Genomic DNA, 27,967 nt, shown 5'->3' on the forward strand with positions numbered 1-27,967 from the left:
CAAGGTCTATGTGCCGCATGCGATTCCAAATCCAATGACTTCTCGATCCCCATGTACTTTATGTCATTTCTCGGGATTGATCAGAATCTCCCAAAGCATGCGCGTTATATCCTGTGTAGTACTGCTGGACTTCATGAGAGTATGACAAAATATTTTAAGATCATCATCAACAACAACAACAATCAACAACAGGATGATTCTATACAGTGCAATGCGGTCAACAGACAGCAGAGTGATCTTATGGCGTTTTGCAAAGATATAGATGCAACATGTTACCAGTTAGATTGGGATAAACCCTTTCCAGCGCTGCTCGAGGCTGTTAAAGATTCATGTCTCTCTGCTCTAGGAAGGAAACTTGCATTCTTCGTCTGTTCTGGGAAGGTAATTACATTAAACGACACATTCTTTAGCATATTTCTCAACTTGATTTACAAATGTAAAGAGTCATCAAAGCTAGAAACAAGCGATTCGTCTGTGAGCATTTACAAATTAACAAAAGGATTTTCCGATGAAACAAACAAAGAAACAACAGGAGTACCAACGCCAATAGAAAAGATTCAAACGGCTTTTAAAACAGAGCACAAAAAGCTACTCGAAAGGAAATTCAAGAATCAAAAAACAGATCAGCTGAAAATTAAGTTCGATAAGGCTTCGCTCAAGTCTGCCCAAGAGACGCAAGAACAAGATGAGTTTGCTAAATTTGAAGAAAAATTACGCGAGTTCTATAGCAAATTTTTGCTTATGTCCAACTCCTGCAATGAAGAAAAACTACGCAAAAAAGCGATTGCTCTATTGCCATCGTGGTGTGTTGAACAAGAAACAGTATTTGACAATCTGCAGGGAAAACTGTTGGAAGCAATGAAGCCTGAACGAGGTGTTCCCATGGACCTTGCATTTTGGCATAAAATATTTCATAATGTAAATCAAAAGCAAAACATAACTGACGTAATGAGGTATTCAAAAGAGTACCTTAAGTCAGTGTGCGAAAAACATCCTCATATTGAAGTAAATACGGAACGCTTAAGAGAGTTTAAGTTGTATAGAATTCTGAAGGAGTCTGGGCCTGGAATTTATGAGTTTAACAGCACGCTTGAATTGACAGTTTACTCTCGCATTTTATTTCAAGCACTATCACTATTAAAATATGAAACAATATTTGTTAAGAGTGAAAATTATACAAAACAGCAAGATATGAATGATGTTCTCGATGAGTTGCTATCATACCTTAGAGATGTAAATCATCCTACAATCAAAATCATAACGATACTAGGGAAACCCGATTATGTAGCCATTAATGAGCTAAAAGAATTATCAGACAAATATCGTCAAAAGATCGTTGTTGTAGAACACATTTCAGGAAGTCCGCAGAATGACGAAATTTCAGAAAGGATTCATGTGAAGGATCTCTCAAATGAAGCTTTGCAACAATTGTATTTGCAAAATGAACGAATGATGTTTGGTACTACTACGCCACTGATTGGAATTGTGGAAGAAAATGACGATTTGAGCTTTTTATTAAATGTGTTGGAGCCTTGCGAACCAAATGAGAAGTTAATAGACCAACATATAAATAAGATTAATTATGAAAAAATTAAACACTGGTACGTTCATCGTCGTTCTGAGCCACATAAGCCGAAGAAACAGACAAAGACGGAAGGAAAAGAACATTTTTATGTTGAACAGCTTAGCGAATCAGCGATTCTAGCCGCTCTAGACTCGAACGTTGAGGAACCCGATCTACCTGGTTTCCAAGATGGCGACAGTGGGAAGGTCTTTATCTTCCTCAATGATGCAGGATTTGGTAAAACAACCTACTTTACCTGGTTAGCCTGGCGTTTGGCAAGTTACGATCAATCCCTATACGTGATAAAGTTTATCGCACTGGAATTTTCGACCGATTTCCAACGATTGAGCAATGTAGAAAACCTTGATGAAACAGAAATTGTGAGGCTATTGTATCGATACATCCATTTGGCGCTGTTCGTATCGAGTATCAACAAACGTACGATCAAAGAGACTGATGAAGCTAGAAGCGAGGCCGATCGTTGTGCAAATCTACTGATTGTTTCAAATGGCGAAATAGTATTGGATGAAGCGAAGACTAAAACGCTATCCATGATCGAATTATTCGAATTGCGGTTGTTTAAGGAGAAGTTTAACAAACGAAAGCTCGTGTTAATTCTAGACGGTTTTGATGAAATCGCCCCATACTCCAAGGATGTAGTAATGAAGTGTTTCGGACGATTCTCACGTCTTGATGGAGTACGATTGCTATACCTCTCAAGTCGACCGTATGGATTTGAAGAGGATTTACGGAAAACATTTGCCGATTGTCAAATGTATCGGATACAACAGTTTTCAAATAAAAATATAAAAACTGCACTTTACAAGTTTCTTGTGAGTAATTTAGATGGTTATGAGTACTACGAAGAAGAACATCGAATTGATATATTAAGATGTCTGTATTACAATTGTTTATGTCAATTAAAAGACATAATTACTATTCCACAGTTACTGTACATGGTATTGGATTTCCTATTACCCGTCATCAAGAAGTGTGGAAATGAAAATATGCATTTACTTTGTCCAATATACAATATACTTTATCTGGTTGAACAGTTGGTAGACAGAAAGTTGGAAATTGCGAATACAGATAAAATAGGCACGACCGATTTTGCTGCTTCGACAGCTGCAGCCATATCAAAACAAGTTAAATTAAAAGAAAAAATGATGAAACGGCACATGCTGTTGGCCATGTACGTTATATTTGATGCAAAAGATAGAAAAACACTGTTGTCTGAGCAGGAACGGAAGGATGTGAAAGAGATAATGGAGAAAGTGAACCAAGCCGTAGAAAAAACGGGAATCGTTCTTGGAGTACAAGGTGGAGTGCCTCAATTTCTGCATCGAATTTTTGCAGAATATTTCTCTGCCTGCTGGTTGTTTGAAAATGTGGATCGTTTTAAGAATCAGAGCATTTTTCACTCTCAAGCGATTTGGTCGGATTCATTAAGAAAAACGCGCGAATTTTTAGATCGACTTATTCTTAAAGAAAGCAAAGGTTGCGATTTACACATGGCGCTGGTGAACGGATCTAATGAACAGATTGAAGAAATACTGCGGAATAATCCTTCTGCTGTTATCGTAAAAGATAGAGTTGGCCGTTTACCATTACATTTGGTGGAATATACAGATAATTTTACTGATGCCATAATAGATAAAATGTCTCATGAAGATTGTGATCATAATTTAAGTGATCATCTCTATGGATGGAATGCTTTAGATTATGCATTTGTCCTTAATAAAGCAAAGTTGATAAAAATACTCCTAAAAAAGGGTATTAAAGTTAATATGGACAGGTTGTTTCAGCACGTATGTTCCAATAATATATCTAAATTACTGATTCTGGAAGATGAGTATGTGCGCATGTTTGATGAATGTTTAAATCGAACTGACTTGGCAGATGAATTAAGCGAACGTGTGGCAAGGTATCTAATTGAAGAGAACAAAATAGATATTTACTCTCCAAGTGAAGAATTGAATGCATTATCGGTGTTGGAAAAAGTTGTTACTGTAGGAAATGTTTCTTTGTTTCATCAGTTAATTACAATCTCAGGTTCACAGGTGCTAGGTTTGGACGATAAAGTCAATCGGTTGTTCGAGCTATCATTGAAGAATCACGCATACTACATTACAAATTATTTGCTTGAACGCCATCCTTCGCTTCTGGCTATGCTTCATGACAACGCAACATTATTCTATTGTACCAAAAGCGCTGTAGAAAAAAATCAAATGGAATTATTTAAAACCATCTTTGGAATATTCTGCATCGAAGAGAGTATCGACTGCGTTGATGACGATATGATTATTGATGAATTTGACTATCCAGGCGAAAATGAAATGTTTAATATAGAGATTCTATTTGAAGACGATTGCTGTTACGGAGACTGTGACAAAGTCCAGGAATCAAATGTTGAACAATTATTGTTTGTAGCAATATACTACGGCAGGATTCAAATGATTAGCAACATACTTCATCACACGAATACGGTGATAACGATTGAGTTAATAGAAAACATTATGCAACAATTACGAACAGGAAAGTACAAAAACCAAAATCATACAAAATGTATACCTGGATTCAAATATCTACTCAAAAAGAGCCTCGTCCTTGATCAGGAAGCACTGAATTTGTTTCTCATGACCATTAAAGATGGCTGCGTTTACATGTTACCGAGTTTGGTTTCCATTGGCTTTAATCCAAAAAAGATTTGTATGAGGAATCATTGGGATATTTTTCAATATCGTTTACTTAATTCAACCGAAATGTGTTCGGCCAATGTTTTTGTGTATCTTCAACAACGATCGTATTTGGATTGTTTCGATGCCTTTGGTCCAGAAGATGAAAGCATTTTTGATTTCGCAATTAAACAAAGCTTTTTCATTGTAGCACAAGCGTTAATTGAAGACAAATTCCGCAATGCATCAGAAAAAGAAAAAGCAATTATGGAGTTACTACACCTACAATTACATAAATACGGAGAAGAGCTTATTTGTGATTTTATAAAAAATTCACTTGATGAAAGTTCAATTGGAGGTAAAATGGAAAATGATACGTGGCATTCAGTCTATTACTCCATCCGCGGAAAGTTACCGAAAATACATAATATGGTTAAAGAATTCGACATAAATCAAACAATCAAAAAGGAACATGTTATATCATTCATAAAAAAATCGGTACCACTCGGTACGCAATCCAGTGTGTATGGCGAGTTGTATAATAGGTATTTGGCCATATCGATTATTCTTCGACAATTCAAAAAGAAGAACCAGTTTATTGTCGGCACAGAAGTGCCAGAAGCAGGACAATTCGACGACATTTTATACCACCACCAATCGCCAAACGGCACCAGCATTTTGTGGATACAAGCGAAGCATGTTGACGGGATGTTCATAAAGGTAAAGGATCTATGCGCTGCCAATGGTATGTACTCGGTTCCCACGTATTTTTCATCATTTCTTGAGATTGTTCCGGAACTAACCAAAGGTGAATCTGAGTCCCATAAAGATGAACACAAAACTCAATATGCCATTTGTACCAACGCTGAACTCGATGAGAACGTCAAACTTTATGCCACGAAAATCGAGCCACAGGAAGATGATGCTTTACAGTTTTGTGACGATATACGAGCAACATGTTATCAGTTGCGCCGTAACATACCTGATCTGACGGAATGCTTAAAAAAATCATGTAAAAATGTGTTTAAAAATGATTCAGATTTTGATGAGAAAAAGGACCAGTTCTTTAGTAAATTTCTGCTTATATGTAACTCCTACAATCACAAACAACTACGTATAAAAGTGCGGAACCTATTGCCCGAGTGGTGCGATGAAGCTCAACGTGAATTAGTTATTGATAATTTGGTGGGTTTACTGAATAATATCGTGTACAACAAGCCTCGTTACTACATAACCCTCGAACGTATACAAAAATGGTTTTTGGACAAAGATTTCAACCAAAACATCAGTGTTTTGAAGCGTCTTTCAGAAGAGCACCTTAAGTCAGTGCTGGAAAAACATATTGAAGTAAATCCGGAACGCTTAAAAGAGTTTAAGTTGTATGAAGTTCTGAAGGAGTCTGGTCCTGGAATTTACGAGTTTAACAGCACGCTTGAATTGACAGTTTACTCTCGCATTTTATTTCAAGCACTATCACTATTAAAATATGAAACAATATTTGTTAAGAGTGAAAAGTATACAAAACAGCAAGATATGAATGATGTTCTCGAAGATTTGCTATCATACCTTAGAGATGTAAATCATCCTACAATCAAAATCATAACGATACTAGGGAAACCCGATTATGTAGCCATTAATGAGCTAAAAGAATTATCAGACAAATATCGTCAAAAGATCGTTGTTGTAGAACACATTTCAGGAAGTCCGCAGAATGACGAAATTTCAGAAAGGATTCATGTGAAGGATCTCTCAAATGAAGCTTTGCAACAATTGTATTTGCAAAATGAACGAATGATGTTTGGTACTACTACGCCACTGATTGGAATTGTGGAAGAAAATGACGATTTGAGCTTGTTGTTAGTTGCATTGGATCTATGTGATCAATTGAAGTGGATAAAGGAATATAATTTAAATGAGCATAATTATGAAAAAATCAAACACTGGTACGTTCATCGCTATGTTGTACCATTTGAGCTGGAGGAAAAGAAGGACAATTTCATTGGTAGCTATGATATAAGTGTGTATGATGTACCAAGTGTTCTGATTTCGACAGAAGAATTATGCTATCCACCTGGTGTCCAAGATGACAAAAGTAGGAAAGTATTTATCTTTCTCAACGATGCGGGACATGGTAAAACAGCCTACTTTACCTGGTTAGCCTGGCGTTTGGCAAGTTACGATCAATCCCTGTACGTGATAAAGTTTATCGCAATGGAATTTTCGACCGATTTCCAACGATTGAGCAATGTAGAAAACCTTGACGAAACAGAAATTGTGAGGCTATTGTATCGATACATCCATTTGGCGCTGTTCGTATCGAGTATCAACAAACATACGATCAAAGAGACTGATGGCTTTAGAGAAGAGGCCGATCGTTGTGCAAATCTTCTGACTGTTTCAGACGGCGAAATAGTATTGGATGAAACGAAGACTAAAAGGCTATCCACGATAGAACTATTTGAATTGCGGTTGTTTAAGGAGAAGTTTAATGAACATAAACTCGTGTTAATTCTAGACGGTTTTGATGAAATCGCGCCATACTCCAAGGATGTGGTAATGAAGTGTTTCGGACGATTCTCACGTCTTGATGGAGTACGATTGCTATACCTCTCAAGTCGACCGTATGGATTTGAAGAGGATTTACGGAAAACATTTGCCGATTGTCAAATGTATCGGATACAACAGTTTTCAAATAAAAATATAAAAACTGCACTTTACAAGTTTCTTGTGAGTAATTTAGATGGTTATGAGTACTACGAAGAAGAACATCGAATTGATATATTAAGATGTCTGTATTACAATTGTTTATGTCAATTAAAAGACATAATTACTATTTCACAGTTACTGTCCATGGTATTAGATTTCCTATTACCCGTCATCAAGAAGTGTGTAAATGAAAATACACATAACTTATCGCGGCAAATGTTAAATAACCACCAAATTGACATACTTTATCTGGTTGAAGAGTTTGTAGACAGAAAGATGAAAATTTTAAATACAAATAAAATAGGCACGACCGATTTTGCTGCTTCGACAGCTGCAGCCATAACAAAAGAAGTTCGATTAAAAAAAGAAATAATGAAACAGCACATGCTGTTGGCCATGTACGTTATATTTGATGCAAAAGAAAGAGAAACACTGTTGTCGAAGGGGGAAATGAAACGTGCAAAAAATATAATTAAGAAAGTGAACAAGGGCGAAGAAAAAACGGGAATCGTTCTTGGAATACAAGGTGGAGTGCCTCAATTTCTGCATCGAATTTTTGCAGAATATTTCTCTGCCTGCTGGTTGTTCGAAAACTGGAAACGTTTTAAGAATGAGAGCATTTTTCACTCTAAAGCGATTTGGTCGGATTCATTAAGAAAAACGCGCGAATTTTTAGATCGACTTATTCTTAAAGAAAGCAAAGGTTGCGATTTACACATGGCGCTGGTGAACGGATCTAATGAACAGATTGAAGAAATACTGCGGAATAATCCTTCTGCTGTTATCGTAAAAGATAGAGTTGGCCGTTTACCATTACATTTGGTGGAATATACAGATAATTTTACTGATGCCATAATAGATAAAATGTCTCATGAAGATTGTGATCATAATTTAAGTGATCATCTCTATGGATGGAATGCTTTAGATTATGCATTTGTCCTTAATAAAGCAAAGTTGATAAAAATACTCCTAAAAAAGGGTATTAAAGTTAATATGGACAGGTTGTTTCAGCACGTATGTTCCAATAATATATCTAAATTACTGATTCTGGAAGATGAGTATGTGCGCATGTTTGATGAATGTTTAAATCGAACTGACTTGGCAGATGAATTAAGCGAACGTGTGGCAAGGTATCTAATTGAAGAGAACGAAATAGATATTTACTCTCCAAGTGAAGAATTGAATGCATTATCGGTGTTGCAAAAAGTTGTAACTATAGGAAATGTTTCTTTGTTTCATCAGTTATTAAAAAATCCTGAAGATCGTGCTCGTGCTATTCAAATGCTCGAGTTGTCTGTGACGAAGGGAACACACAAAATTACAAATTATCTTCTCGAACACCATTCCTCTTTCATTGAAACGACGGAAAACAGTAAATTATTGTACCATTATGCTATAAAAGCAATTAAATGCAACGATTATAACTCGTTTACAAAAATCTTCGACAAGTTCGTTAAGCGGGGCGAAAAAAGAATTGTATGTGAAGATGAAAGCGAACCTATTAAATGTCAGATTCCTTTTGAAGACAAATGCTGTGACGGAAATGATTACGACTTTGAACATTTTGACGGACAAGAATTTTGTGAAGAAAAATTATTGTCTCTTGCGCTACACTTTGGAAACGTACAAATGACTAGCTACATTATTCAGCAGACAAATACAAACATAACGGTTCGATTTGTTAGCAAGCTGGTGCTAGAAATAACACGATATAAAAATCATAAAACATGTACACGTGCATTCAATTATCTATTCAACAACACTTTTGACCTGTATGGTCTCGATTACGAAGGGTTGAATTTGTTTCTGATGATCATTAAACATGGTTGCGTGTACATGTTACCGAGTTTGGTTGCCATTGGCTTTAATCCAAAAAAGATTTGTATGAGCAATCATTGGGATATTTTTCAATATCGTTTACTTAATTCAACCGAAATGTGTTCGGCCAATGTTTTTGTGTATCTTCAACAACGATCGTATTTGGATTGTTTCGATGCCTTTGGTCCAGAAGATGAAAGTATTTTTGAATTCGCAATTAAACAAAGCCTTTTCATTGTAGCACAAGCGTTAATTGAAGACAAATTCCGCAATGCATCAGAAAAAGAAAAAGCAATTATGGAGTTACTACACCTACAATTACATAAATACGGAAAAGAGGTTATTTGTGATTTTATAAAAAATTCACTTGATGAAAGTTCAATTGGAGGTAAAATGGAAAATGTTATTTGGAATTCAGTCTATTCCTCTATCTTTAATAACTTTCCGAGAGTCTGATCTACAATTTTGATGGGATTTTTTTATTCCAATCGTATCATGGATTTATTAGGATAAATAGTTGAAAAGTTACATGTTTCTGTAAATTGAGCGTGTTCGCAAGCGTCATACAAATAAAGTAGAAGACAAAACAAACATAAGGTTATGGTGTGGCTCGCAAAGTAATAAGTTGTAGGGGAATCGATTAGAAGAGAAGAATTCATTCAGGTCAGTAGAAGTTCAGGTGAAAATAATCAGTTTCTACATTACAATTATATTTTATCGCTTAACAACCACGATGAATAAAAGATAGAAATAAATAAAATGCATTTGGATATCTGGATTCGTATTTTTAAGATGCACATAGCATTCATGATCAAATAATAAATGTTTTTTTTATTTTTAAATGGTAGAAACACATTTACCTAGCAAATATTGTTTCAACTAAATATAACTTCAATTTAAAATCAGTATAAAGTTGCGTAAATATTAGACAGCCCTATTATATTCTACTACTACTACTACTACTACTATTACTATTACTACTACTACTACTACTACTACTACACGATGGAAAAGTACCGCGACAACGTAGTAAAACATCAGAGTAGTGAGGGAGAGGTTTCGCCGAAAAATGAACCGCTCGATCCGGAAGACCACTGCTGACCTGCATGTGTCGATCGGGACTGCTCAAACCATCATTACGAAGGACCTAGGATGCAAACCGTACAAAAAACGCAAGGATTACGGAGTAACGGAGGCTACAGCGAAAACGAGGCTGGTCAAAGCCAAGCTGTTACTTTCGCGGCACGCTGGTCATGAGTTCGTGTTCACTGATGAGAAACTCTTTGTCTTGCAACAGCCACACAATGTCCAAAATGATCGGTTGTGGTCTCGACGTTGGCCAGCATCCTCCCTTCCCTAATAAACATCCCAAGATTCCAAAACGCCACGTCACTCGCCAGGCGGGAAGCTCCCACTGATATTCACAGAGAAAAACGTGAAAATCAATGCTGCGTACTATAAGGCCGAGGTTCTGAAAAGGTTGAGGCCACTTAACTTAAGGAACTGTAGGAGAAGGATTATTACGTCTTTCAACAGGACGGTGCACCGGCCCACACGGTGAATTTTGTCCAAGCATCGAGCATCGTGGGATCGAGGCAATTCGACTGATTTTCTCGATAAGATTTTGTGGCCTCCCAGCTCCCCTGATCTCATCCCACTGGACTTTTATGTATGGTCAAACATGTTGGCCAAGCAGTGCGAACATAAAGTGTCCACTATTGAGCAATTTAAGAAGGTTATTTCCAAGATCTGGGACGAGATGCCGATTGACCATTTTGAAAGTGTATTCGAACTTATTGAACACCCTGTAAATAGCACTCATAAACCCAAAAAAAAATTAAAAGAAATGCTCTTTATCCAACATAATTATACCAACTGAAACGTCTACTAAGAATATTGTAGTATGTATAAGTTAGAGTAGTCGTAAGTTAGCAGTTTTATGTATAGTTAGTATTAAAAGTTCAATTATTGCACCATTCATGATATTTGTAAATGAGATATCACCATTGTAATTTAGTTTATAAAATATAGTACTGATAGCTATTACAGTAGCTACAGTGCTTCTAAGCTTATTGCTAATTGAACTATAATGAATTTTGCTATTATTTTCTTTATTAAAGCTTTAGTTCAAATCTTATCATTATTATTATTATTATTTTTGCATGCATATCACTTTTTTTTCATCGCTATCTTTTATTTTTTATTCATAGAATACAGCTAGTATAGCTTATTATTAAAACTGTGATTGTGAAAAATGCAACTACAGCATTTAATAGTTAAAAAAGAAGAAATACAGTATACACTTGCTCTTCACTGATAACATATTCTTTTTTGACAACAATCCCTTAACATAAACGGTCCTACGATCGATTCGCTATGCTGGAAAACCCGATTGAAAGAAAAATAACTTTATTTGTTTTATCGCAAAACTTCTGAAATGAGAAAAAACCATTTCTAGCAATCCCGCGCTAACCACCCGACAGACAAAGAGACCTCACATTTCAGAGAATTACGGTAAAAGATCAAGAAGAACATGGAAAACGACGGCGAAACCAAGGAGTTTATAAAAACAAGGTGAATTTTTATCGCTTTTCCGGCAGGCCGCCATTGTGGGAGATATCTGTCAAACTTTGTTTACAAATTCATATGGCTTCCCAAGCGAAAATAATCGAGGATAAATTGCTTTGTCTCCCTCTATTTGTATGCCTTTTTCCTTCGCTCTCACGGAAGAATTGTCACACGCTTGAGCGTGGTTCATGATGAAATCAATGTGTACATTTCTCTCTCCTTATATTATTGTGCCCATCTCGCTTTCGCCTCTAGATTCACCAGTTGGTGGTAAATGTATGTGAGGCTGTCTCCACATGGATCCGCGGACGCCGCGGTCCGCGGAAAACACGTATTACTTGTGTTATTAATTATGTTATACCAACTTTCAACATTGAATAATAAACCGATGCCTTTGACAGATTGTTTATTGTATTTAAACAGTGTGTTGATAAACATTGCATTGTTACAACATTGCATGTTGTTGCATTGTGTCCGGATAAACCTTGCATTTGTTGTGATTTAATAAAACTATTATGAATCGCGAAAAAACGGCAGCCGGTCTGCAATTTACACAAGCAATGACGAATTTCCTTCGTCTACATATGGTTTCCCTTCGCCAACCACCAGCTAGGGAATGGATGCGCCCCATGCTGCTCGAAAGAGATGACCACGCTGGACGACTAATGGACACAATTTTGGAAGAAGAGCTGGATAGCACCATAATTAATTTTTTGAGGCTATCCAGAAATGATTTCAACTATCTGCTTCGTGCTGTTGAATCGAAAATTCAAAAAGTAGATACAAATATGCGCAAGAGCTTATCAGCTACAATATTTCACAACGAACCACCAGCGTGCAAGATGTAAACAATAATAAAATGTCATCAACCGCGCGGTACCGCGGAAACACAGTTTTGTTGAACATCAACAAATCTGCGGAACAGCAGGCGCCGCGGTAGGTTTGACAGCCCACCGCGGAATTTGACAGCCGAGCGGACCCAACTGGTATACAAGTTATACGTGTTTTCCGCGGACCGCGGCGTCCGCGGATTCATGTGGAGACGGCCTTACACGGTACGTTCTTTAAGCAAAAATTCATCGGCAAAGAAATTACTCCTTTCGTACTCAAGCGCCTGCAAGACATGAAAAGGCACGGAAATTTTAAACTTTTACACTATTTTAAACAACTATTGAACTATTTTAAACGTATACATACCTTCAGGGGCATGATTGTACAGGGAAACACACATGATAAGCTGCGGAGAGCCCACTTTTGGAAATCGGGCAAGCGAATATGAAAGTAGGGAAGGTTGATACGGAAACTCCCAATATGTTAGCAAATCGCCCAATATAGATAGGAAATCGCGTGCAATTGATATAAAATGTCAGATTGGCGAGGCGGATTGAATGCTGGGTATATACTTGTCGGTTCAAGAGTTGAAAAATGTAAACAAACATTTTAAAAATATTTTTTAATTATATTACGTAGTTTGTGGTACGGTGGCGGTGGCCGGCGTACCTTTCCGAGATCGTTCTTTAAGCGTGCGCATGCTGACATTAAATCCAACTTCGCGCGCCACGCCATAAAATTGTGTGGTGTACATTTTCCGATCCTCGATGGTCGTCGGTGCGTTACGCCGCTCCGGTATTAGCTTCACCATCTTCAAGGGGTAGTTGAAGCCTTTTATTTCCATCGCTAGGGTGGTAGTGGAAACTCGCACACCGTGTTAATGCAACAATTTTTGTGCGAGTGATTTTAGCGTCACCGCACAATCGTCATTGATCCAGCATTGAATATCCGCTTATGGCTTGCTGCGATAATATTTTCTGCCCATTGCCACCACGTTTCTTGGCTTCGACCTGAAATGCTGTTTGGTATTTTTTGACAATACCGTAAACTGTCGTTAGTTTTATATTCAGCATTTGGCTAATGGCAGCATGAGTTGCTCCATTTTCATACGTTGTTACCACGCGCTCTATCTTCGTTGCTCGTAGTCTTTCGACGTCGAAGTGCTTGCACTGCCCCTTTCGCACTTTGAGCTAGTTCAGAGCTTTGGCTAGAGCTCATGTTTGCTTATATAAATGAAAAATTGCCGATTTTAGTTAGAGTTAGCTTGCTTCAATCCTTTGCTCGATTGTAACTTACTTTACTCTTACACGGTACGTTCTTGAAGCAAAAATTCATCGGCAAAGAAATTACTCCTTTCGTACTCAAGCGCCTGCAAGACATGAAAAGGCACTAAAATTTTAAACTATATCAATTGCACGCGATTTCCTACCCAAGTAGAAATTGTCAAGCGAAATATAGGCCCGAGGGGGGGTGAAAGGTAAAAATTTGCTCGAATCGTGAGATGGAAGAAACTTCGCTGTAGGAAAGAGCAGGACGACGATAAAAGTCTATGGTGGTGTTGGTGAACGTCAGCCATCCTATGGCGGCATTTTCAAAACAAAAACAAATCGTATGTCCTAACGAATATACGCTGAACGTATATTCATATTTCCTGCGTGTTTTGAGTGTTTTGTGGCTCCAATTTTGGTGAAAAAGTGTTTAATTATGTATAGTACAAATCGTTTAAAGGAAAGTACAGGGTCATTCTATCGTGCTAAAGTTAATTTGGGACAGTTTTAAAAGGAATCAGAAACAGATAAGTTAGCGCAAGTTCAGAAGGACTAGGTAAGTTGCATTTCTTTTCTTTGTGTGTTGTGTTTTATTATATTCATATAATAAACCACACGACAACGAGCGTTTAATTGAACATATAATTTTTCTATGTTTCAGCAAATGTGATAGCCGGGCGTTAAAGCGGAAGTACAGGAGTGTTCTAGGGGAATAGATTTACGAAACGGAGTGTTCGTAGACGAACGACAATTGGAATCAAGCCGGGACGGAAGAAGAGGGTAAATATATTGAGACTCATAGTTCAAATATGCTAAAGATTTGGGATTGTCTCTTAAAACTAATAGTTTAACTGTAATTGAAAGATATGTTGTTTTTAACTCTATTATTAATACTATTTGTTTTCTTTGCTTAGGAGTATAAAACCACCATTCAATGTGCCGCTACGAGTTGATAAACAGTTGATAACTGTTGTAGGATGTCTGTTGAAGGCTTGTAAAGTGTTCTTGGATATTGTTTTCGGTAAGTATTATAGCAGTGCAAGATAATCATTTGCCTACTTTATCGTAATGTCTTTTCTTCTTGGCTCGTTTTAGGTCCCCCCGAAATAGTTTGTAGGAAACCCACTCACTATTGCGACATCCGACTGATTAGTTTGCATTTGGCTCGATCAATGAGCTGGCTATGCTCCTATACGCATCGTGCCGAACGGATAGCTGATGAGCAACGTCCTGGGAGGACATGAGCCTAACTTCTTCTAACGGTTGCACATTAGCGTTAATATTAAAGAATTAGCATAATTGTTTAGTCAAACAGCTTAACTAGCTCTCTACGCAAGCGTATGTGTCGTCAATTTAAACAAAAATAGTGAACGCGTAGATTACCTTTCGCAGGATAGTCATGTAGAAGTGAACAGATATGATGTAGGTAACTAAAGTTTCGCTATAAAGGATAGTGTTTTGTAAACTGCCCTCAACGTATTAGTCAGATTTTTGTAAAAAGAATATAACTATACTATAAGCTAGAACAGTACCGGTTCATTACGCCACATATATGTAGAATAACAGAGTTTAAGAACTAGATAAGGCATGCCGAAACTTCGCCAGGTTGAAAAAAACATGCGCGTATATTTTAGTTAAAATAATGGTGATTACGTATAGGGCATAGTAAGGAGTTGTCCTTTCCTACAAAAAATGTAAAGCTTTAAAAAATAAGATACGTTACGTATTGTACCGAAGGCATTGTTTAAAGCGATATGAAACTGTATACAGATTCGTAAGATCAATAAATTACAAAATCAAATCAAATGTACATAATCGTTTTATCATTCTAATATTAAAAAAAAAGCTACGTCGAACATGAACAATAAAAAATAACGTTGGCGTTCCACCGTGTAGAAAGCACCAAACACATTTGTTTTGACGCCAGCCGCAGATCGATAAAAAAGATCATGTGAATAGCAGCGATCCCGTTACAACCATGGACCATGCCTGAAACCTCGGTGAGTAAAGAAATTTTCTCTAATTAAAAAAAAAAATATATGTTCTCTTCCTATCTCATTCGCAGACGCAAATCTAAAAATAGATCGGATATCTACAACAGTCGCGCTGTTGTAAGGAATTAGAAGCAAGCAAGGATCACACATAACCTCTTTTTTTCGCCTACGCTAAAGCCGACTGACAAGTTGGTGTAAATGTGTTCGTGTCGCCATGGTTTCTCTTGTGTGCGTGCCCTCCGACCTCCGGATAAGCTGCCGATCCGCAAAGTCCATTGAAAAAAGCCAAAAAACTGCTCGATATTTCTACTTGGGTATCTATGGGGTCTATGATACCTTAAGTTAGAAAGCTAAAATTTTTAGCCCGGATCTGTCAAAACATCGAGCAGAATCGAGCGGGAAATTGTTGACAGGTAATATCATCATGCAAGGATTCCTCAAGGACCTAGCATTTTGACATAAAGAATTACATTAGGCTGCAGTTTTGTAGAACCGCGTTTTGACGAAACAGGAATTACAGCGTCGAAATGTAGTTCGAAATAAAGGCATAGCACAAGTAAAAATTTGTATTATTTTTCATAAAAAGCTGAACATAATTAAACTCATGTAATTTCATTGTTGTTTTCAATCCAATTTCAATCAACATTCAGCCGAATCAAATATGGCCTAACCTGTTTCAGACCTGCTAGAAAAATGCCTTGTTTTGTCATTTGTCGAGCAGCTGATCGCAACTAACATTAGAAAAATTTTCTAATCTGAAATACGCAGGCTTATTTTGCTGAGCGGTTTGTATGGAAAACATGCAGCAAATAAGCCGCGAAACGTCAAAGTCCATATAAAAAAACTAGTGGAAGGTATCATAGACCCCTATATTGGGCGATTTGCTAACATATTGGGAGTTTCCGTATCAACCTTCCCTACTTTCATATTCGCTTGCCCGATTTCCAAAAGTGGGCTCTCCGCAGCTTATCATGTGTGTTTCCCTGTAAAGGGCCGATTACATTATGTACTTTTGCTTGGTTTTTACCATGGTAGAATGTGTCAAAATAACTTCAAACTGCACTATTTGACAGAAAACACCATGGCTCATGTGTAATCGCAATCTTGGAACAAAGTTGGTTTTTTCTATGCTACCACACGGTGACAGAATCTACACAGGACAAACCGAATGTTTTTTACCATGCCTTGGTAGAATCTGTCAAATCGATTTTGACACATTCTACCATGGTAAAAACCAAGCAAAAGTACATAATGTAATCGGCCCTTTAAGTAGCAAACTTGTTGTAAAAGACAAACAGACCGCAAACACAATTATTACAGAAGAAAGTTACAAAACTACTTTCAAAGCTTCGTGTGAAACAAGTTGGTGCGAAACACTCGAAGCCATCTAGGGTGACATCATCTTCATTGGCAACACCCAAAACCGAAGTATAGAGGAAGTAAGTCAGATAATCAAAAAATCAGCGTTAACCTTGATGTGATTGGAACTTAAAACGTGAGCATCGACATTATTTTGTTTGCTGAAAGGGTACGAAATCGCGAAAAAAATTACAATCCAAGCATTTCACAACAGGGGGTCCATTTGCTTTCTCGCTTATGGTCCCCATGCGTGTCCCAATTCGTCACTGTGCATACGGCTGATAAGCTAGGTGATCATGTCGTCTCTGAGTTTTGATGATAGTTGTAGTGTGGTGTATATTAACACGTTCAGCGCTATGGCGGTCCCTAGGGACCGCCAGTGAACTTTCCCCTGTACCGCTCGGACCGCCAGAGCCGTTTTGATAGGAGAGTATTTTCTCAGGGACCGACAGTGCACATTCTTCATAAGAACATCGTCGGCCTGTACTGTAATGACATTTTTTTATTTTCCTCTATGATCTAAAATGAAACATAAATGCAGTTTAAATTGATTTTCTAATGAATTTTATTAAAACAATTCAAACACATGTGAGGTTTTTTGGGGCAGCTATTACAGTATGACCACATCAGCAAGTTATGAATTTAGCCAAAGGTATCCAGACATCGCTTTGGAGATTTGATTGTTTCATTTCTAAAGAAATGTTTACTGAGTGCATGGTCTGCCTCTGTACTCGCTTATCAGTTTTGCATTGTATTGTTTCGCCGTACCGTGTGCGCTGCTCGCTCACGGTCGACTTATGACGAACTGCCGGCACAGCGGAAAGTGTTAAGGTAGACAACCCCTGTCTATTGCCTGCATGACATGACATTTGTCATTTTGTATATTTTTCTATGTTGGCAGCCATGCCTGTAAAACATTCTTACTTTGTACTTCTTCCACTAACTACTAACTACTAACAACAGAATAAAGACAGAACTTTTTACTTGCACTCTAAAGAAAAACCACACGCGTTTTTAGGTTAGGGGCCCAGATACGTATTAGATCATCGGGTAGTGAAAAGAAAGTAAAAAGTTATTTATTCAGTGTTGTGATGGAGCTTCTTGCAGAAAAGAACGATCGTCATTTTCTCCCGCTGTTCGACGGTACCAATTATACGGCATGGAAGTATAGAATATCGGTCCTCCTGGAGGAGCACGAGCTCTTGGAGTGCGTTTATTCTAATGCGGATGAATTGGTGGAACTGATGGACAAGGAAGGAGATAGTGAGGCGGTCAAGAAGGAAAAGAAGCAGAACCGTGAGGCACGTACTAAAAAGGATCGGCGTTGCAAATCAATACTCGTGTCGCGAATACACGATTCGCAGTTAGAGTATGTTCAGGACCAGAGGACGCCGAAGGATGTATGGGACGCGCTGAAACGTGTTTTCGAAAGACACAGCATTGCGAGTAGGATGCACCTAAAACGTCAACTGATTTTTCTCCGTTTTGAAGGTGGAACCCTCCAAGAACACTTTCTTAAGTTCGATCGGTTGGTACGGGATTATCGAGCTACCGGTGCTACGCTGGAGGAGCTGGATGTAATATGTTATTTACTGATTACAGTAGGATCATCATATTCGACCGTCGTAACAACAATAGAATCGTTGCCGGCAGAAATTCTTAATTTGGAATTTGTGAAATGCCGATTGCTGGACGAGGAAACGAAAAGAAAGTGTCTGGATATAAGCGTGCCAAAGAATGAAGCAGCGTTCTCTAGTACGAAGCAACCGACCAAACCCAAAAGCAAGGTTAGGTGTTTTGGCTGCAAAATGGTAGGACACAAGTTGTCTGAGTGTCCGAACAAGAAGAACAGTGCCACCAACACATCGAAGGCTCACATGGGTAAAGCTAATGCTGTTAGCTTTGTAGGTGTGAGAACGGAGAAACTAAACAAAATGGAGTGGTTTATCGACTCTGGTTGCTCGGAACATTTGGTAAACGACAAAGCGTTTTTCTCCGAATTAACACGCTTAAAACAACCGATCGACATTGCGATCGCGAAAGACGATGCTACGATTCGTGCGGAATTCTCCGGAACGGTCCACGTTGTGAGCAATGTGTACGGGAAGAGAATCGATTGCATTGTGAACAACGTTTTATTTGTGCCGAATTTACGATGCAATTTGTTTTCCGTTATGCGTGTGGATGCTGCGGGGATGACAGTAGTATACAAAAACGGAACAGTTCAGATCCGTCGCGGTGCTGAAATTGTTGCGTGTGGTACGCGTGTTGGAAAGCTGTACCAACTGGATTTTTGTATTCAACCATGTCATGGAAATTCGATGTTGACAACAGGTAGTGTGTCGAAATGCATGGAATTATGGCATAGGAGGCTGGGTCATCTGAACGCGCGCGGTGTTGAGCAGTTGATTCGGAATGGAACGATTACAGGGCTGCAGGTAAATACGGTCAAAGATAGTATTGTTTGTGAGTCTTGCCTGGCAGGGAAGCAAACACGGAATCCGTTTCCGTCCCGTTCTGAGAGAAGATCGTCTCGAGTGTTGGAGCTGATTCACTCAGATGTTTGCGGTCCAGTTACTCCGGTTGGTGTGGATGGGGAGCGATACTTTGTAACCTTTATGGATGATTGGAGTCATTTTTGTATGGTATTTTTAATCCATAGCAAGGAAGAAGTATATAGCTGTTTCCGAGATTATGAGGCTGCCGTCACAGCAAAATTTGGGAAACAAATAAGCCGTTTGCGATGTGACAATGGCGGTGAATACCCAGGCAGCAAAATCGCCGATGTCGCATGAACTTTTGTATGGGAGCAACTTCATCCATCCCAGGCAGCAAAATTTGGGATGTTGCATGAACTTTTGTATGGGTGCTACACTACCAAAAACCCTACCAAAATGCCCCAGGTAGCAATGTTGCATGACTTCCCTGCGTTTCACGTCCGATTTCTACCCCGCGCGGCTCAGCGCACCCACAAACGAAAGTGTCGCGCCCGAGAGTTGCTGTTGCAAGCTGTTCCCGTCCCATTCTGGCCCAAACGAGCTTTTCTTCCCTCTCGCTCATCTCGCTCGTGTTCATTTTCGAGCATGCAACAAAGTGTTCAGTTTCGCGGTGTCACACCGCACACACACACGCCGTCGGCCATGTATCGTACTTGGCTCGATCCTGATTGGCTGTTATCAAATGATGGCGCCGATTAGGATCACTATGTGTGAACGGCGTGGATTAGAATTAAGTTGGTCAAAATTAGTTGTTATTGCAAATATTTCGTTTTTATACATATTTAATTATAAACATATCGTTTTTTTGATTAAATATATTTTTTTAATTATTAAGAATGGTTAATTTATCTTCTCCATCAATAAATTCTTCCATTTATGAAATTTATTTACTGTTGATAACGTCCATTATTTTCATGGTTAACATAATTGATCTTTGATTTGAGATAAACCATAGTGCCATTTGTTTTGGCTCTCTTCACGCTCTTGTTGGACTAGTTGAAGACATTTTCGCAAACAGTTTTTGATTTTGCTGGACTCAGTTCAGCTCGTGTAGCGTTATTTAAAACTTAATTTAGCTAAGTTAAATTAATTAAGTGCATCGGGAATTTGTCTAAATAGTGTGTAATGTTAAAAGGCTTGTAAGCCAAGTGTAATAAAGTGAACAAAAGTGCGTGTGTGCGAAGGTAGACGGCGATGCAAACATTGGACCAAATGGAACATTCGACATAGGAAAATGCAGCTAAAGTTGCTGGCAATGCAGGCGGAAACGATGCAGTTTTCATGCAAAAAATTGCAGCAGGCAAAAGTTTTGGTAAGTTTTAAATGTTCGTGAGTTATAATGCGTATATAAAAAGTGTCCTTTTTCGTTTTCTACCGCAGGTTTTCATCGGCCGCCGCCAACACCAAGCACCGGAATTCTAAGGAAGCTAGTCCTTGTGGATGAAGGAAGACGTACGAGGGGCCAGAGGGAAGGCGAACGGGCTAGGATGGATGGATCGACGAGGCGAGGATCAGCTGGTGCCAGAACGGAGGGGATATACCCAAATATGTGTGAGCGAAATGGTGAGTAAATAAAGGAAGAGAGTGAAAAGAGAATCCTTCGTGTTTTCATTTCGTACGATCCGAAAGGTATTGGGGTGGGGGTAAAATGGTAGGATACATTGCATGCAACACGCGACACCCGTGCGACGCTACAGAAAAATCCAACCATTCATGCTGCTATGGGTAAGCATTTTGGTAGGGTTTTTGGTAGTGTAGCACCCATACAAAAGTTCATGCAACATCCCAAATTTTGCTGCCTGGGTTTCCCGCATTTGGGTTAGCGATTGGCCCAGGTAGCAATGTTGCATGACTTCCCCTCGTTTCACGTCCGATTTCTTCCCCGCGCGGCTCAGCGCACCCACGAACGAAAGTGTCGCGCCCGAGAGCGGCTGTTGCAAGCTATTCTCGTCCCATTCTGGCCCAAACGAACTTTTCTTCCCTCTCGCTCATCTCGCTCTTGTTCATTTTCGGGTGTGCAACAAACTGCTCGGTTTTGCGGTGTCGCACCGCACACACACACGCCATCGGCCATGTATCATACTTGGCTCCATCCTGATTGGCTGTTATCAAATGATGGCGCCGATTAGGTCACCATGGGTGAATGGCTTGGATTAGAATTAAGTTGGTCAAAATTAGTTGTTATTGCACATATTAGGTTTTTATGAATATTTAATCGTAAAAAATATCTTTTTATTGATTAAATATTATTTTTAATTATTAAGAAGGGGTAAAAAATAATCTCCTTCAATAATTTCTTCCATTTATGGAATTTATTTACTGTTGATAAAGTCAATTAATTTTATGGTCAAAAATATTGATCCTTAATTTGAGATAAACCATAGTGCCGTTTGTTTTGGCTCTCTTCTCGCTCTTATTGGACTAGTTGAGGACATTTTCGCAAACAGTTTTTGATTTTGCTGGACACGGTTCAGCTTCGTGGCGTGTTATTTGAAGCTAAATTTAGTTAAGTTTAATTAATTAAGTGCACCGCGAATGTGTCTAGAAAGCGTTAAGTTCGAGAAATGCTCATAACCCATGTGTAAAATAGTGAATAAAAGTGCATGTGTGCGTAGGCGGACGGCGAAGGAAACTGATCATACTGGAGCAAGCGGAACATTGGAGAATTCAGTTGAAGTGGACGGAAATGCCGGCGGCCTCGATGCAGTTGGCGTGTATAAAATTGCAGCAATATTAGCTGTCTAATATTTCGGTAAGTTTGAAATGTTCCCGACTTATAATTTGTGTATAAAAAGCGTTTTTTCCCTTTCTCCCACAGGTTTTCTTCGGGCGCCGCCAACACCGTGTACCGTATTTCCTGGGAAATCCGTCCGTGTGGTGAAGGAAGACGAGCGAGCGGTTAGAGGGAAGGCCAACGGCAAGCGCGCGCGGCTGAAGCGGACCGAAGGAAGGATGGATCGACCGGTATGAAGAAGGCGCGGATCAGCTGGCACCAGTAGAGAGGTGGGGGCTACCCAATAATATGTGAGCAAAAATCGGTGAGTAAATAAAACAAGAGAGTTGAAAGAGAATCCTTCGTGTCCTCATTTCATACGATCCGAAAGGTATTGGGGTGGGGGTAAAATGATGAGATTCATTTTGAATGTTGCGCGACACCCCACGCGACGCGTCGCATGAACCTCATCCACCGTGCTGCTGTTGCTGGCATAATGATGAGAAATTGGATGAAGTTGCTCCCATACAAAAGTTCATGCGACATCGGCGATTTTGCTGCCTGGGGGGTTTAATGGCTCCCATACAAAAGTTCATGCGACATCGGCGATTTTGCTGCCTGGGTAAGCAGTTCGAATTATTTTTGAAGCAGAAAGGCATCATGGTGGAATGGACAGTTCCACATACACCCCAACAGAACGGAGTTAGTGAGAGACTAAACCGCACCCTGAATGATAAAGCGCGGACGATGTTGCAGGATTCAGGTATTGAGAAGCATTTTTGGGGAAAAGCCGTTCAGACGGCAGCCTACCTTCTTAATCGCAGCCCCACAAATGCGATAGATAGCAGCGAGACTCCATACGAACGATGGGAAGGCAAGAAACCAAACTTGGCGAAGCTTAGAGTATTTGGATGTAATGTGTATGTACACATTCCTAAAGAGCAACGTGCTAAGATGGATGCTAAAGCTTGGAAAGGTGTCTTTGTTGGTTATGGTGTCAACGGGTATCTAGTTTGGAATCCGAAACGAAGCAAGATCGTCCATGTGCGTGATGTTGTGTTTTTGGAAGACTCTCAAGCAAGTTCTACAGCAGTTAAAGATATGTCGGCTGATGATTTCTTCTCAACGAAGGTAGTTGACGATGGTTCAACACAAGGTTCAGCTGAGGATGAACTGCTGGTTGAAATGGGTGATACAGGAAATGAATCGGGAAGAGAATATGACACGGCTCCTAGCTCAAGCTCAGATGCAGAAGAAGAAGCGGTATCGGAAGCTTCAAGATCTTTAAAACGACAGCGTACGGTTCCCGTCTGGCACAAAGATTATGAGATGGAGTATGCAGCATATGCGTTGAGTGCTACGAGTTATGTGGAGAATCTACCGAATTCATTGGCTGAGGCTCGTAAACGTGAAGACTGGCCTAAATGGAAGAATGCGGTGAATGAAGAGATGCAATCTCTTAAAAGAAATAAAACCTGGGAGTTGGTGAAACTACCTGAAGGTCGGAAACCTATTACATGCAAATGGGTATTTGCCGTAAAGAGAGATATTGATGGCAAATCTTGTCGTTACAAAGCCCGTTTGGTGGCTAGAGGCTTTACTCAAAAATATGGTTTCGATTATAACGAAACTTACTCACCGGTTGCTAGATTGGATACACTTCGAATAGTTTTGGCCTATGCGAACGAGAGGAAAATGGTGATACATCAAATGGATGTTCGTACTGCTTTCTTAAATGGTACTATTAGCGAAGAAATTTTCATGATGCAGCCCGAGGAGTTTCTGAACGGTGAAGATCTGGTGTGCCGATTGCGGAAATCTTTGTATGGCCTAAAACAAGCTTCCAAAGCATGGAACGATCGTTTTGACACATTTATTCAGGAACGTTTAGGATTTCGGCGAAGCCTGAATGATCAGTGTCTTTATACGCGGACAACGAAGAACGGCGTGGTTATCATCGTTTTGTACGTGGATGACCTAGTGATTGCAGGTTCAACGTTGGCGGCTGTGGAGGACGTGAAGACGTGTCTGTCAAACGAGTTCGAGATGAAAGATATAGGCGACATCAAATGTTTTCTCGGAATGAACATCAGATACAACAGGGAAGAAGGTGTGATGCAGATCCAGCAGCAGCATTACCTTCAAGATGTATTGCGAAGGTTTAAAATGGAAACGTGTAAACCCTGTTCGACACCTATAGAGAATCGGCTGAAATTGCCCAAAGGCAAAGAGGAAGATCGGACGGCACAACCTTATAGAGAGTTGATAGGTTGTCTGATGTACGCAGCTCAGACGACAAGGCCTGATTTGGCTGCAGCAGTGAATTTTTATAGCCAATTTCAGAGTTGCCCGACCGATGCCCATTGGACACATTTGAAGAGAGTTCTACGCTATGTACAAGGATCTCTGGATGTGGGACTTGTATACCGTCGAGGTGAAGGAAATACTCTGGAGGTATACGCAGATGCAGATTGGGCTAATGATCCGAATGACAGACGATCAGTAAGCGGAAGCGTTTTCAAAATGTTTGGATCAACTGTGGCGTGGATTACAAGGAAACAACAAACTGTTGCACTGTCTTCGACGGAAGCTGAACTGTGGATGACACGTCTGCTTCGTGACCTTGACTGTAAGGTGGATTTTCCTGTGACTTATTTTGAGGACAATCAGTCCACGATGAGTGTTGTTGAGGATTCGAAGGGTTTCGGAAGATTGAAGCACATCGATGTCAAATTATTCTTCCTAAAGGATTTAGTGAAGGAAAAGCAGATCGTTCTGGAATATGTTCCAACGGCGAACCAACAAGCGGACATGATGACTAAGGGACTACCTGTCGCAGCGTTTCGAAGAAATTGTCAATCTATAGGGTTGGCAAGTTGCAGCGGTTGAGTGGGGGTGTTAAGGTAGACAACCCCTGTCTATTGCCTGCATAACATGACATTTGTCATCTTGTGTATTTTTCTATGTTGGCAGCCATGCCTTTAAACATTCTTACTTTGTACTACTTCCGGTTAACAACAGAATAAAGACAGAACTTTTTACTTGCACTCTAAAGAAAAACCACACGCGTTTTTACATATAACATTCATGGTCAAATAATATAATTTTTTGTCCCATACAGGGTTTTTCTATTCAGTTTAGACTAGCCGCACATTTTTTCCTGTTCTGCACACTTGATTTTTGACTCTGGTAGGCAAAAGCACATACTGTTAATTAAAAATCAAATGCGCCGAGTAGGAAAAAGTGTGCGGCTAGTCTAAACTGAATAGAAAAACCCTGTAAGCTTGAAGGAAAATAGCGGAGTTGTTACAAGGACAAGCTGTATGAGTTGTACGATGAAATCACAAGGCACTCTCAACGCTCCGTTGGATTGATCATGTCATAAGAATGACACCGGACGACCACGGGCTGGGAAGTATTTCAGATTGTCTAAAATGGTCAGACGAAGCGCCCAAACTGTGTCATCGAACGGGAATGCGAGATTGGCTGACGACGTTCATCGATCGTTTGTGGTTCTAAAAACTCTTGCAGTTGGTCAATACCGTTGGTAAAAAAAAGAATTAATTTTGTAACAAATATATATAAGAATCTTTTACGAAATATTTCAAGGATTTACTAAAACGGACTATTGCAACGATTATACTAGCATACTAATACGATTGCACCAAACAACCCAGTGAGACAAATTTTATTAAATAACCCATAGATAAACCACTCTGAAGCAGAGCGAATGAATTGAACCGTCAGGCGTCCCATGATATGGTCTCAACTTCTCCATCGAATAAGTAAGAGTAAGTTAATTTTTATAATCGCCTGGATGATTGATTTAACATAAAGAGAAGTTTTGGGCCTAGTCAAGAAAGTCGAGAGAGCAATGTCACCGTAACTAATCTGACAATCGGAAAGTTTTTGTATTTAACTCAACAAGTTAAACTATCAATAAAGAACGCTTAAAGATGCGTTCGTAACAACATCTCTTTAGGTATATTGGACCACATTCTATTTGCTAGTTAAATATTTCCTACAGTCTATGTCATTCCGTATCACAAACATTGCTCGATTGGATTCCGAATCGAGTTGCTCTTTGATCGAAAAGCAGTTATGCTTTCTATGCTTACGATCCACGTGCCATTTGGTCATATTCAATCAATTGTTTGTAAAGGAAATTGTATCGGATTGTATCTTACCTTCAAAAACACGTCCATCCACTCAAGGTTTAAGCATCGAAATTAGTTTCATTGTACATTTCACTCCGTTCGGATCTTATAGCTTTAATATTGCATTTTTTATCGTATGCTAACACGGTAAGTTTCGACCAGTTCTGACCCAATCTTTGCATGCACTATGTTCACCTCCGCCTGTGTCAATGTTCGCTCCGTGTGACGATAGACGATGCGGAAGCAAAGACTACTCTTGCCCGTTTTTGGATGAGTAAAGCGATCGATAAGCGTAACCTGGAAAAGAAATAATACACGTCAATGTCGAAAGTCTTCATTTCTAACAGCACGACTAAGCTCACCTGCTCAATAATGTCACCACCAACGTTTCGCACTATATCGTAAAAATCGTTGAGGGCAAATTGTTCGACCGACATACCTTCCGGTAGCCAGAACGATAAATCATTGGTGCACTGTGGGTACGACGAGATTGGTTTATACTTTACGATTCGATCGTCCCGGAACTGATTCAGAAAGCCACTATCCGTACTCCAGAACAGTCGTATGTCCGGTATGTCGAACAGAATCATCGCCAAACGCTCCAACCCTACTCCGAACGCATAAGCAATCGAGTTCTGCACCCCGGCCCGATCGAGTATTTCATTCCGCGTAATGCCACAACCGAGTATTTCGAGCCAGCTGCCGTTGAAATATATTTCCAGCTCCCACGAAGGTTGCGTGAAGGGAAAGTATGCGTCCACCCAACGGTACTTGATGTCTGCGCCGAACAGCTTCTGGACAAGCCCAACCAAAACCTTCTTCATCTCGTGCTCGCAAAGCTTTACCGCTTCGAGCGTATGGCATGGCTGTTTGTGCTGGTCGATGCAGTCCGCCAAAGGGCTACCAGTGCTCGTCGATGCGGTTCCGTTCGACAGATGTGTTTTGTAGTGCGTTTCGTGGACTTTCAACTCCGGATTGCGCTCAAACAGCTTGTCCTGGTGCACGATGCGAACCGCATCAAGCTGATGAAACACCGGATAATGTGTTGCATCGATCTCATCGCGCCGGTACACATCACCGGCAACAAGAAAATTATCCAACCCGGCCTGGATTAATTCGACCTGATGGGCGGTGGTATGAGCACGCAGCAAATAATCTTTGTTCACGTAGTAACAGTCGCTCTTGGCCCGACTCGGATGGTCCTGGGGTATCAGCAACTGGTCAAAGTTTTGCTCTACCGACACCACCGGGCTAAGGTTATCGTACACACTAAAGAGTGGGTTTCCCCGCGGACTCAAGTAAGCACCGTAAAAATATTTCACAATCTTTTCCCGCACGATCGCCAGTGGATGGTTTCGCTGCAGATGGAGGTTGCGGTCCAGATGGGACAAAACCTTCGGCGTTAGGTTCGTCCACGAGTCACGGATGTACTGCTGCCGGTACAGATCGATTGTGTCTTTGTTAATCTTTGCCTGACTGCCGTAGTAGCGTGTATGCAGTAGTTTACCATCGCAGCAAACCCTCGTGGTAGGAAGTGACCGCCTCGCACGAGTCACAATTTGTCGGAAATTGAAAATTAACATTTGAGAAATGTAGTTGCACAACAATCGCTTCACTTGTGGGCTACGAAAGTAAATAAACATTCAATGACAATCGATGCAGGCTGTTTCGGATTGTCTATACTCACCGGTTGACTTCTTCAGTTGAGAAAATTTGAAATTGTACCGTTACAATACTTTCAATATTACACCGATTATTGTATTAAGTTTACCGCTTTCTTTAAAGTTTTACAACATGAATAATTTTTCAAATTAAT

At 39.7% G+C, this 27,967-nt stretch overlaps 2 protein-coding genes across 14 annotated transcripts in view; one reads left to right on the forward strand and one right to left on the reverse strand.

Annotated features, from left to right (window-relative positions):
* The window catches only part of LOC125768326 (uncharacterized), a 98,543-nt gene extending 89,042 nt beyond the window's left edge, over window positions 1-9,501 (forward strand). The window contains exons 2-3 of one of the 11 annotated variants that reach the window (XM_049435778.1): window positions 4,522-4,597; window positions 9,152-9,501. In XM_049435778.1, coding sequence (XP_049291735.1) covers window positions 4,522-4,597; window positions 9,152-9,219 — 144 coding nt within the window. In that variant the 3' untranslated portion in view covers window positions 9,220-9,501. Of the gene's footprint in view, window positions 1-4 lie in introns of all 11 variants that reach the window. The other 10 variants (XM_049435779.1, XM_049435782.1, XM_049435773.1 and 7 more) reach the window with 10 other exon arrangements.
* The window catches only part of LOC125768387 (probable phenylalanine--tRNA ligase, mitochondrial), a 122,751-nt gene extending 94,952 nt beyond the window's left edge, over window positions 1-27,799 (reverse strand). For 2 of the 3 annotated variants that reach the window (XR_007418886.1, XM_049435979.1), the window contains exon 1: window positions 26,514-27,799. Coding sequence is in view for 2 of the 3 variants with exons in the window: in XM_049435979.1 (XP_049291936.1) it covers window positions 26,514-27,794 (1,281 nt within the window). In the remaining variant the exon portion in view is untranslated. Of the gene's footprint in view, window positions 1-26,223; window positions 26,449-26,513 lie in introns of those variants that run through there. The other variant, XM_049435978.1, reaches the window with a different exon arrangement.
* Between the last annotated feature and the right edge of the window lie 168 nt (window positions 27,800-27,967).

The sequence above is a fragment of the Anopheles funestus genome, chromosome 3RL (genome assembly GCF_943734845.2).
Source record: "Anopheles funestus chromosome 3RL, idAnoFuneDA-416_04, whole genome shotgun sequence".
Classification (NCBI taxonomy): domain Eukaryota; kingdom Metazoa; phylum Arthropoda; class Insecta; order Diptera; family Culicidae; genus Anopheles; species Anopheles funestus.